This window comes from Salvelinus fontinalis, chromosome 12, assembly GCF_029448725.1.
Source record: "Salvelinus fontinalis isolate EN_2023a chromosome 12, ASM2944872v1, whole genome shotgun sequence".
In the NCBI taxonomy this organism is placed as follows: Eukaryota; Metazoa; Chordata; class Actinopteri; order Salmoniformes; family Salmonidae; genus Salvelinus; species Salvelinus fontinalis.
The window spans coordinates 14704795-14716820 of record NC_074676.1 but is presented as its reverse complement, the minus strand read 5'-3'; the positions used below and the strand labels follow the sequence as shown (position 1 = coordinate 14716820).

General features: G+C 44.3%; 1 protein-coding gene across 2 annotated transcripts; it reads right to left on the bottom strand.

Moving 5' to 3' along the window:
- Nucleotides 1–22: 22 nt before the first annotated feature.
- Nucleotides 23–11638, bottom strand: LOC129866855 (cryptochrome-1-like). Of its 2 annotated transcripts, none has more exons than XM_055939839.1 (9): nucleotides 11028–11637; nucleotides 7403–7511; nucleotides 5979–6121; nucleotides 5410–5683; nucleotides 4747–5199; nucleotides 4473–4624; nucleotides 3959–4161; nucleotides 3532–3651; nucleotides 23–1022 (listed from the first exon to the last, which is right to left on the bottom strand). In XM_055939839.1, exons 1-9 carry the CDS (start codon nucleotides 11183–11185, stop codon nucleotides 937–939), a joined length of 1698 nt encoding a protein of 565 aa, XP_055795814.1. In that variant the 5' UTR covers nucleotides 11186–11637; the 3' UTR covers nucleotides 23–936. The 2 variants fall into 2 exon arrangements, with proteins under 2 accessions (XP_055795814.1, XP_055795815.1); XM_055939840.1 differs by lacking the exon at nucleotides 23–1022 and adding an exon at nucleotides 1092–2043 and having other exon boundaries at nucleotides 11028–11638.
- Between the last annotated feature and the right edge of the window lie 388 nt (nucleotides 11639–12026).

Here is a 12026-nt window from a genome sequence, read left to right as displayed (position 1 = left end):
TAAATATTACTTTGAACCAGTGTTCATTTTTTTACCTTTTACTACAGATACATTAAGAACAGTCAATTTGTCAGTTTTCACACACAAATAACAATTGGGTTACAAGAAAAAGAAAACAAAAACATGCTATATCAAATTATTACTGTACAAACTGAGTTGAATCATTCACACACACACACTTATATACAGAAAGGGTTATATAATTCCCTTAAAACATTTACAAAAGGGTAATAAAGAAATTAGTTTACAAAATGTATTATGCACTTCTGCCTTTAAATGCTCCTCAGAACCTTTGATTTCTGAATATCCGACAGCACTTGAAAGCGGCATTATACCCCATAGAATAACTAGGGTCATTTGACCTGACAATTCCAAGTTGGGTAATCGTGTTATCAGCTTGAGGCTGATTCCATTCCCAATGGCTAAGACTGTATATTATACTGCACATAGCATGACCTCAGGCTCAAACACAGCCACCACCCAGTGTTCTTTCAGCAAATATAACTTGTGCATCCATGTTCTTTGTATTAATTATAGTGATGCCAACACTTCTTTTCAAGACAGTTTGGTGGTGTGCATGTTAAAGAGAGTCATCTTGTGAGACACCATTACCTCCCTCTAGTAACACTGGGGACAGTGTCAATGTGGACTTGTGATTTGAGCTGTGGGTTTGAGATTCTCCACAGAGACAGAAGGTCACAAACCATTAGTTCTCTGGGCATCATGTGGTCGGATGTTCCATTTAGCCGGCTGACTTCACAGAAAGCTGGCAAAGTTTGTGGAATGCTTACATCCTTCGCTCCTCCTCCATTACTGCTGCTGCTCACATAACTGAGGTAGATGTGCTTCTGTAGAGTTGACGAGTCAGAGAAGGAGAACGCAACGTTGAGGCGCTGGTCAATTCGGCTGGAATCCCCTCCTTCTCCTCTTCAGGCACTAGTTGCTGGTCTGCCTCCGGGCCTTGTTGCTACAGCCTGGTGTGAGGTCCTCATTGCGACGCTTCACAACGACCTGTCCTCTGCCTGAATCAAAATCAATGATAATAGAAATGTTATATCATATATATATATATTTTTTAATTTGTATCCCATTTTCTCCCCAATTTTCGTGGAATCCAATCGCTAGTAATTACTACCTTGTCTCATCGCTACAACTCCCGTACGGGCTCGGGAGAGACGAAGGTCGAAAGCCATGCGTCCTCCGAAGCACAACCCAACCAGCCGTACTGCTTCTTAACACAGCGCGCCTCCAACCCGGAAGCCAGCCGCACCAATGTGTCGGAGGAAACACCGTGTACCTGGCCCCCCTTGGTTGGCGCGCACTGCGCCCGGCCCGCCACAGGAGTCGCTGGAGCGCGATGAGACAAGGATATCCCTACCGGCCAAACCCTCCCTACCCCGGACGACGCTATGCCAATTGTGCGTCGCCCCACGGACCTCCCGGTCGCGGCCGGCTGCGACAGAGCCTGGGCGCGAACCCAGAGACTCTGGTGGCGCAGTTAGCACTGCGATGCAGTGCCCTAGACCACTGCGCCACCCGGGAGGCCCATATCATATATATAGTTGAAGTCAGAAGTTTACATACACTTAGGTTGGAGTCATTAAAACTCATTTTTCAACCACTCCACAAATTTCTTGTTAACAAACTATAGTTTGGCAAGTCGGTTAGGACATCTACTTTGTGCATGACAAGTAATTTTTCCAACAATTGTTTACAGACAGATTATTTCACTGTATCACAAATCTAGTGGGTCAGAAGTTTACATACACTAAGTTCACTGTGCCTTTAAACAGCTTGGAAAATTACAGGAAATATCATGTCTTTAGAAGTTTCTGATAGGCTAATTGACATAATTTGAGTCAATTGGAGGTGTACCTGTGGATGTATTTCAAGGCCTACCTTCAAACTCAGTGCCTCTTTGCTTGACATCATGGGAAAATCAAAAGAAATCATCCAAGACCTCAGAAAACTAAATTGTAGACCTCCACAAGTCTGGTTCATCCTTGGGAGCAATTTCCAAACGCCTGAAGGTACCACGTTCATCTGTACAAACAATAGTACGCAAGTATTAACACCATGGGACCACGCAGCTGTCATACTGCTCAGGAAGGAGATGCGTTCTGTCTCCCAAAGATGAACGTACTTTGGTACGAAAAGTGCAAATCAATCCCAGAACAACAGCAAAGGACCTTGTGAAGATGCTGGAGGAAACAGGTACAAAAGTGTCTATATCCACAGTAAAACGAGTCCTATATCAACATAACCTTAAAGGCAGCTCAGCAAGGAAGAAGCCACTGCTCCAAAACTGCCATAAAAAAGCCAGAGTACGGTTTGCAACTGCACATGGGGACAAAGATCGTACTTTTTGGAGAAATGTCCTCTGGTCTGATGAAACAAAAATAGAACTGTTTGGCCATAATGACCATCGTTATGTTTGGAGGAAAAAGGGGGAGGCTTGCAAGCCGAAGAACACCATCCCAACCGTGAAGCACGGGAGTGGCGGCATCATGTTGTGGGGGTGCTTTGCTGCCGGAGGGACTGGTGCACTTCACAAAATAGATGGCATCATGAAAAAGGAAAATTATGTGGATATATTGAAGCAAAATCTCAAGACATCAGTCAGGAAGTTAAAGCTTGGTCGCAAATGGGTCTTCCAAATGGACAATGACCCCAAGCATACTTCCAAAGTTGTGGCAAAATGGCTGAAGGACAACAAAGTCAAGGTATTGGAGTGGCCATCACAAAGCCCTGACCTCAATCCTATAGAAAACTTGTGGGCAGAACTGAAAAAGCATGTGCAAGCAAGGAGGCCTACAAACCTGACTCAGTTACACCAGCTCTGTCAGAAGGAATGTGCCAAAATTCACCCAACTTATTGTGGGAAGCTTGTGGACGGCTACCCGAAACATTTGACCCAAGTTAAACAATTTAAAGGCAATGCAACCAAATACTAATTGAGGTTGTAAACTTCTGACCCACTGGGAATGTGATGAGGAAATAAAAGCTGAAATAAATCACTCTACTATTATTCTGACATTTCATTCTTAAAATAAAGTGGTGATCCTAACTGACCTAAAACAGAGACTTTTTACTATGAATTAATGTCAGGACTTGTGAAAAACTGAGTTTAAATGTATTTGGCTAAGGTGTATGTAAACTTCTGACTTCAACTGTAATCTGATTATTTCCCTATGAAATTGGTTATGGAAAAATGCAAACATTTCTGGTACGCATCTGCTTTGACTAATCCTTTCAATTTCTGATCGGTATTACTATTCTGATCTACCCTTTGTTCCATCAGGGAGGTCAATTAAAAGCCTATTCCAATCTGCAACCTTTTATTATCATCCTTAGTACTTGTCAGGCATGATGTTACTATCACATGACACACCTTTCCCACCCATGTCACAGCCCATATCAGAGATTGATGAAGTCGCAGTCAATCTCAGTGTAGATAAGGTTAACACTGATCTTTGGAAAAATCCCAGTTTCTCTGTGGCAGTCAAGGAAGGAACTAAGGAGGATTGTTACCTGCTTGAGCGGCTCCCTCATTCTGGATTTCTTCAGTGGAGTGCCCTGGCATTGGACCCGTCATGACCCCTGCACCGTGTCCACTGTTATTAGGATTGGCAGGCACTGTCGCGAGCAGCCCTGTGAAATGGAGACAGAGTTGGACAGTCAGTCTACCACACCTCAGCCCCATAAATAATCATTGATAATGGTAACATAACAATATAAAAGAAAACAAAGTCACTGTATTCACAATCAATTTCAAAGTAGGAGTGCTGATCTCTCCCCCCCCCACTTTTATTCATTATATTTAAAAAGGCAAAACATCTACTCTGACACTTTGTGAATAGCTTATCATGGAAATGGTTAGTGTCTGAAAATAGCTGATTTGAAGCGGACTTCAAAGCGATTAGCTGTACATTCAGCCAGTCATGCGCTCTGTGCTCACCCAGGCCGCGGTAGCAGGAGAGCTGTTGGTAGATCTGCTTCATTCTCTCCACGTTGAGGCGGCTGGCCTCGGCGTGGTGCACCATGGGTTTGGGGTAGTGCACACCGATCACGCACTTGGCCGCCTTCTGCACGCTCTCGGGTGCGTTCCAGGGGTCGTAGATGTACTTGGCCGGGAAGCCCTTCAGTATGGGAAGATAGCGCCTGGAAAAAACAAATGGAGAAAAGACCGTTTAAAAAAGGACCATGGTGACTTCTGAAATGAACAATAATAAAACACATTTCCCATGACATTTCTAGTTGCTACAGCATGGAAATCTCATTAAAACCCTATGGAGTGTATAATGAGACATTGTGGTCCAGCAGGTCGTATACAGAATTGTTTGTCATGGTTTTCTGCATGTTCTACATGCCTTGTCACAGGCATGGTGAAATAAAACACTAAGGTATATTACAGTGTACCACACTGGTTAAAATTAGCAGTGGACAACTAGGTGCAGGGAAGATCTTCTCACCGTACGTAGTCTCCGTTGGGGTCTGTCCTCCTGCCAAAGCCCACGGGGCAGTAACAGTGGAAGAACTGCTGGAAGAAGGAGCTGCAGGAGAGCCACATCCAGCTGCCTGCATTCACACTCCAGTCTGCATCCAGCAGCAGCTCCTCAAATACCTGACAGGTACATAAACACACACATGCTGAGATACAAACAGAACAACGATAAACAGTCATGCATACATACATACATACATACATACATCAGATTTCCTCTCTCCCCATGCCCCAGTATCTACCTTCATGCCCTCCTCCCAGCTGATCCACAGGTCTCCCCGGGTCAGGAAGCAGGCCACAGCGTGTCTGGCCAGGTGGTGGATCCAGCCCTCCTGCCTCAACTGGGTCATGATGGCGTCGATCCAGGGGAACCCTGTCCTCCCCTCGGCCCACTTGGCCAGCGCCTCTGGGTTGCGGTCCCAGGGAATCTGCACGCACACAGGGTTGCCCTCCATCTTGTCGAAGCAGGGATTGTTGGTGGCCGTAGTGTAGAAGAACTCACGCCACAACAGTTGGCCATAAAGTGAGAGGGGCGGAGAGCTGTTTTTCTTAACCTTCCTATAGAGGTCAGTGAGTTTGAAGTAGAAGAGGCGACAGGAGAGGCAGCCGAAGCGGAGGTAGGGGCTGAGGCCCGTGGGGCTGGCCAGCAGGGAGTTGGCGTTCATCCGGGGACGCTCAAAGTTGGCCACCCACGCCTGGAACATAGAGGGTTAGGGTTTGAGTCAGGACCCCAGTGAAACCCGTCTATCTCACAGGCACATGACACACTAAGTTCAGGAAATAAAGGAATTTTTCTATAACAAAGTCACATTTTCAGGAAGAAAATTGACTCCAACACGGGTACTGTATGTGTCCACCACCCTGGTTCAGTAGTGGTGGGATATAAAGAAGGGACTCCTTCCCACCTTCCTCTCCAAGTGCCTCTCCAGGCGAGTGAGGGCCTCCGTCTCTCCCCCCGGCCATACTGCTGTAGCCAGGCCTTCTGTCTCAAAGCCAAGCTCCTCCAGGGAGGGCACGCCAAACTTGTCGTCGTGGTCGTCACTGATGGGCGTGGCACACTTCAGCATGACCTCAGCGGTGATGGTCTCGGCGGGCATCTCCACGGCATCCATGTGACTTATGAGCACCTGGAAACGCTTGTAGGTGAGAGGGGACTGGCCTCCGTTCAGCTCGATGATCCTACAGAGACACATGGACAGAGAGAGGAATTTAGTGCATCACAAATTAAACTATAATGTTAGTGTTATGAATATGTTGCTAATACATCATGTTTGCACAACATGATGACTTAATAACAACATGGTAATAACATTCTCACAAGATCTAAAATATGTCAGCCAGGAACTACAGTAGCTAGATCTCCTTGACTCTGTGTGTGTGTGTGTGTGTGTGTGTGTGTGTGTGTGTGTGTGTGTGTGTGTGTGTGTGTGTGTGTGTGTGTGTGTGTACACGTGTATCTGTACGAGACACTCACTTGTCCAGGTCGTAGAGCGTGTGGGAGACTTTGACCGTGACTTCCACCCCGGCCTCGCTGGCCAGCTTCTGGATGGCGGCATCACGCTCCTTGCCGAAGGGCTCAGAGTCGTACTCGTAAGACAGCCGGCTAATCTGCCATTCCTGGGAAGTCAAGAGAAAGACAAGGTCAGTCGCGCCACAGTCAGACGCCATGGTAAATAGGGAACCTTTACTTTGGTAAAGATAAAGAACACGTAGGAAGTTCATAGAAAATACCATGGAATTCAAATAATGCTAATGTTCATATACAGATCAAGTGAAGACTGAATACAGTGGAAGCCACTCCTCAGTAAAAGGCACATGACAGCTCGCTTGGAGTTTGCCAAAAGGCAGCTCAAGGACTCTCAGACCATGAGAAATAAGATTATCTGTCCTGATAAAACCAAGATTGAACTCTTTGGCCTGAATGCCAAGCATCACATCTGGAGGAAAACAGGCACCGCTCATCACCTGGCCAATACCCTCCCTACGGTGAAGCATGGTGGTCGCAGCATCATGCTGTGGGGATGTTTTTCAGTGGTAGGGACTGGGAGACTAGTCAGGATCGAGGGAAGATCAATGGAGCAAAGTAGAGAGAGAGATCCTTAATGAAAACCTGCTCCAGAGCGCTCAGGACCTCAGACTGGGGTGGAAGTTCAACTTCCAACAGGACAACGACCGTAAGCACATAGCCAAGACAATGCGGGACTGGCTTCGGGACAAGTCTCGGAATGTCCTTGAGTGGTCCAGCCAGAGCCCGGACTTGAACCCGATCGAACATCTCTGGAGAGACCTGAAAATAGCTGTACAGCGATGCTCCCCATCCAACCTGACAGAACTTGAGAGGATCTGCAGAGAAGAATGGGAGAAACTCCCCAAATACAGGTGTGCCAAGCTTATAGCATCATACCAAAGACTTGAGGCTGTACTCGCTGCCAAAGGTGCTTCAACAAAATACTGAGTAAAGGGTCTGAATACTTATGTAAATTTGATATTTCAGTTCTCTTTTTTTTATTATTTTTTGCACAAATGTATAAAGACCTGTTTTTGCTTTGTCATTATGGGATATTGTGTGTAGATTGATGAGGAGAAAAAACTATTTAATCAATTTTAAAATAAGGCTGTAACGTAACAAAATTCGGAAAAAGTCAAGGGGTCTGAACACTTTCCGAATGCACTGTATATCAAGACATTTGAGACGATATGACACAGTTACTGTACCGTACTTCCACTGACTAGTTTAATCACACAAGACCGAATTTCTATGGGGCATACTGTACTTTTATGAGGCATACGTGTACAGTACACAGTGGCTGTGCAGTTCTGTAAGTGTGATGGGTTAACTATGATACGGTAGTGTGATGGCTTACAACTACAGTACAAGTGTGACAGTGTTAATTGTACCTTGAACAGCCTGGGGAAGACATCAGTAGGCTGGCCTCGGATGACAAACAGACGGGAGTGGAGCTTGCGGAGGCTGGCGTCTAGGTCCTCCAGACACTGGAGTAAGAACCTGGAATCAAACAGAAGATGATCAATAATCTGATCATATAATCAGAGAGGAAATAGGCTACAGGTGTAACAAGGCCTCCTGCTCAGGATTCACAAAAAACCTGACGCCTATTTTTATTATGTTTTATGGTATTTAGTTTAGTCATTATCCCAAGGTCACATGATGGATGTTCCAGCTCTCATTAAGCACAAGTGAACATATGATCCATACATTCATCATGTGAGCCGTGGCTCAAATACATGTGGTAAGTAGAGTTGCACCATATCAAAGGGCTTTACATCATTGCAACAAAGCATTTGAAGTGAATGTAAAATGGAGATTGAATCAAAAAGAAGGCTAGTGGAAAGGAATTGCAATCGTGGGAATGTCAGCTGCTTCTCTCAGTGCAGAGAGCATTATTCAGGGAGATTCTATTGAGAAAACATGTTCTTCACCACCAGATTATTAAAGCACTCTAAATTTTACATAGGCCAACTCCTCTGCTGGTAGCCTATCATTTAAAACACCTAGTGGAAACATTGAGTGGAAGATCTGTCTGACTGAATGGTACATACTACGCTGTGAGTAAGTCATGTAGAACAATAAGGTCTCTGTACCATCCCAGCCTTGTAGTATTTACATGACAACAGGAGGGCGCTCTCGGCTCACAGCAAAGTCCACAGTTGAACAAAACGATAGATGGCTCCATCAACTGGCAAAGCATGGCTAGTGGAACTACAAGCCCTCATTAGAATGTGGAGATTTTAAACTGTAATGCCTCACATTTCTGAGTAAGTGAACACAAAGCCTGTATCAACATTATAGAACATCTATGGCTAACGTGAACAGTCATTCTCTGCCGAGGTAGTGGGTACACTAGCATAAGTGATAAGCCTGGGCCAATGGGGAAGGACTGCTTGATTGATCCTCTACCAACCTTGTTTATTTATTTTTATTTCACCTTTATTTAACCAGGTAGGCAAATTGAGAACACGTTCTCATTTACAATTGCGACCTGGCCAAGATAAAGCAAAGCAGTTCGACACATACAACAACACATAGTTACACATGGAGTAAAACAAACATACAGTCAATAATACAGTGAAAATAAGTCTATATACAATATGAGCAAGTGAAGTGAGATAAGAGAGGTGAAGGCAAACAAAATATATATATAAATAAATAAAAATATAAAAAGGCCATGGTGGCGAAGTAAATACAATATAGCAAGTAAAAAAAACACTGGAATGGTTGGTTTGCAGTGGAAGAAGGTGCAAAGTAGAGATAGAAATAATGGGGTGCAAAGGAGCAAAATAAATAAATACAGTAGGTAAAGAGGTAGTTGTTTGGGCTAAATTATAGATGGGCTATGTACAGGTGCAGTAATCTATGAGCTGCTCTGAAAGCTGGTGCTTAAAGCTAGTGAGGGAGATAAGTGTTTCCAGTTTCAGAGATTTTTGTAGTTCGTTCCAGTCATTGGCAGCAGAGAACTGGAAGGAGAGGCGGCCAAAGGAAGAATTGGTTTTGGGGGTGACCAGAGAGATATACCTTCTTATTAGACCTTCTCATTCTGCTGTCATATGATCCTCAAACTACATGGGAAGTGTTGACCACAAAATAATATTGACTCCTGCTGAAGCAAACATGACATGAGTCATCATTGTATCATGTAGCCAATAAATTACTCCTTTAACTAGGTGTAATTTGTTATGACAACTTGGATATCAACCAAGTCAAGAGAGGGTGACTGTCTGAACATTGTGTTCTGTGTTGGGTGACTGGACTGTCCCTTTAAGGAGGCATCACTTCATCCAAACCCTTATCTAAGAATGGTGTCCTCGTTTTGTGTTGCGTTCCTCCATTCACACAGTGAGTGTTGTACTTGGAACTTGAATGAAACAGGTTTGGTAGAGCGTTTATCACAAGCAGCAGGGTTTACAATATGATCTCTGAAAAAGTGATATAACCTATTATGCAACATATGATGACTAGGGGCCCTGCAAGCATTGTCATCATCATGCATACGCTTGAACAGCAGGGTAATGCACAGTGACCACAAAGTGAACATTGCTGGGTAGGCTAAATCCCGTCTGAGACTCAGTTGTGCCACTCACCTGGAGCAGACTACACACAGACTACACACTGGGAACTTTATATTGACTCGGCCTATATATATTCCAGCAGGCTGGTGCTGGTCCCAGAGGAGAAGTGTTATTTCTTATAGCTAGGACAGTCTATGCCATTCTGTTCTGGCTGGTAAAGCTATGTGAGCTGCCTGGTTCAATCACCGGCTAATAGGGCAGCTACTATAAGAGGAGGCTAGTTCTCAGGAGGAAGTGGGGTTGAGCAGTGGGTTGAATGTAGGTCAAAGCTGCGAGGACTGGAGAGCAGAATGTCATAACCACCCCAATGACACAGTGCCCCATTTCCAATGCCTGCCCGCACTCAGCCAGGATGGGGAGGGGGACTTACATAATCCTTACTGCTATGCATGTTCTTAAACCCTGCTGAAATGTAGGCCTACTCTCTCGATGGTAATAGAAACTACTGAGAATACCCTGCGTACAGGGATGTTTTCGACATGGGTAATGCAGTCAGGTCATTTTCCCCTTCTCTTGCGCTAAACAGGAGGTTATGCTTTAAATGAACATTCTTATAAGTGGCCAAATTAAAGCAGCATAGTATGTGGGCTAAATGAAAGGGAGGGAATCCAAGGTAAATCAGTAATCAACAGTCCTTGGTGCCCTGGAATGCCCTTGTTTCCTGTGTGGCACACAGGTGTACTTGTAATGCAATAATTGACAGTCAATATTTACTATAACTGTGTGCATAAGTGTGGTGCTAGGAAAGCCCTACTTTCCTGCCTAAGCAGTACACCACACACATACACACACACTGTCATTCATAACCACCTACAGCACTAGGATTCCTCCTTCTGGTGTTATGATAACCCAGATTTGGTTTTCCTTAACCTATTGACCAAATGTGCATAAGTGGCGTCTGGCATGCCCACAAGGTCATAATCTATCGAAAAGGAAACCATGATGGATCCATCAGAGCCCCTAGGCAAATTCACAAATGTGGCAATGCAAAAAGCAGGGACCTGTGTGACCTACATCTGCGGTAAACAAATCTGTGTTGGGTGAGTGCAATACGAGCCACTCAATTAAAACACGTCCTCTAATACAGAGGTTCCCAAACGCTTTCTATGGGAAACTGTGAGAATTGAGAGAATTGTGCAAGCTTAAAGCGTATTTCCTGCAATTCTATAAATGTTGTCATGGAGTGCAAATAAAATGTTGCAGTTAAACAAAAATAGTAAATTAAAAAAACATTAGCTGACATGGGCTAGTTGCTCTGGACATTTCTGACAAGTTATAAATATCTCTCTAAGGTATGCAATGACTAACATGACAAGAGGAACTGATGATGCACTACCCAATTATGAAATTGCACCTTGTGCATTCTAGAGGAACTGATGATGCACTACCCAATTATGAAATTGCACCTTGTGCATTCTACTATTAGGACCCCTACCTCCACCTGCTGATTCCCACGTTGGAGGACCCTGCAAACCAGGGGTCTAGGATGTAAACATAGCGAAGGGTGTCCGCTCCCCGGATAGACTCCTTTAGAGAGGGGTTGTCGTGGAGCCGCAGTCCCTTCCTGAACCAGTGGATCGTGTTGCCGACCATTTCACCTGCTGTCTCTTCTAGTTATGTCCACGACTCGAACCGTTGGTTATAGCGCTGATGTCAAAACAAAACGCGTAGGAGCTAAAACAATAGCCCTTGCATGCCCAAACTACGTTTCGGTTCTGTCGCCTAGATGGTTTTATAATGTTATAATATTTGTTTTTTATTAACCTGTTAAAAACGATGTTCGACCTGCTGGCTAGCCTAGAAGCTCAAAAAAATGTATAATTGCGTTGTCGTATCTAGCTATCTTCCAGATAAGGAAGAAGAGCGCTGGTTCAGTAAGCGCGAGCGAGTGAACTAAAGTACAGTAGGTAGAGCGTTTTAATGAGAAATGAAACTGTCTTCCACTATCACTTGAATGTATTCCCATATTCAAAGAAAATGTTCCCTGTTGAAATTAACTTTCTTTGACAACGACTCCACCCAAAGAGATACGTGGATAAGAATGAACGAATCTGATTGGTCAATGTCACCAGTTATGTAACGTTTGCTCGCTCACGTTTCTGTAGTGTGCTTACTCCTATCTTGTGTTTTTCCACGGGCATAATTTATTCACGGTAAATATCGACACAACACAATATTTTATGTTTAACAAGTTATTTACAGCTTACTTTAAACACCATAGTCTGAATATCGATCTTATTTTGGATGTTGTTGATAAAAATGTGTGCCGCCTTCCCGCGTCATGATTAGTTACGCAGGACCCGGATGAACACATGTACTAAAAAAAAATGATTATGCAAGTGTATCTGTAGGCCTAGTGGGCAACCCATCACCATCACACGTCTATGCATGTGATGAATGTCAAATTCTCTGTGTTTAGACTATGTACCACTAT

Excerpts from the sequence above, each read along its gene's own strand:
- LOC129866855 (XM_055939839.1), bottom strand. The coding sequence starts at position 11,185 with ATGGTCGGCAACACGATCCACTGGTTCAGGAAGGGACTGCGGCTCCAC. Across the intron at positions 5,684-5,978 it reads ACGCTCTACGACCTGGACAA|GATCATCGAGCTGAACGGAG; the intron begins GTGAGTGTCTCG and ends GTGTCTCTGTAG. Across the intron at positions 3,652-3,958 it reads CTCCTGCTACCGCGGCCTGG|GGCTGCTCGCGACAGTGCCT; the intron begins GTGAGCACAGAG and ends TCCATTTCACAG.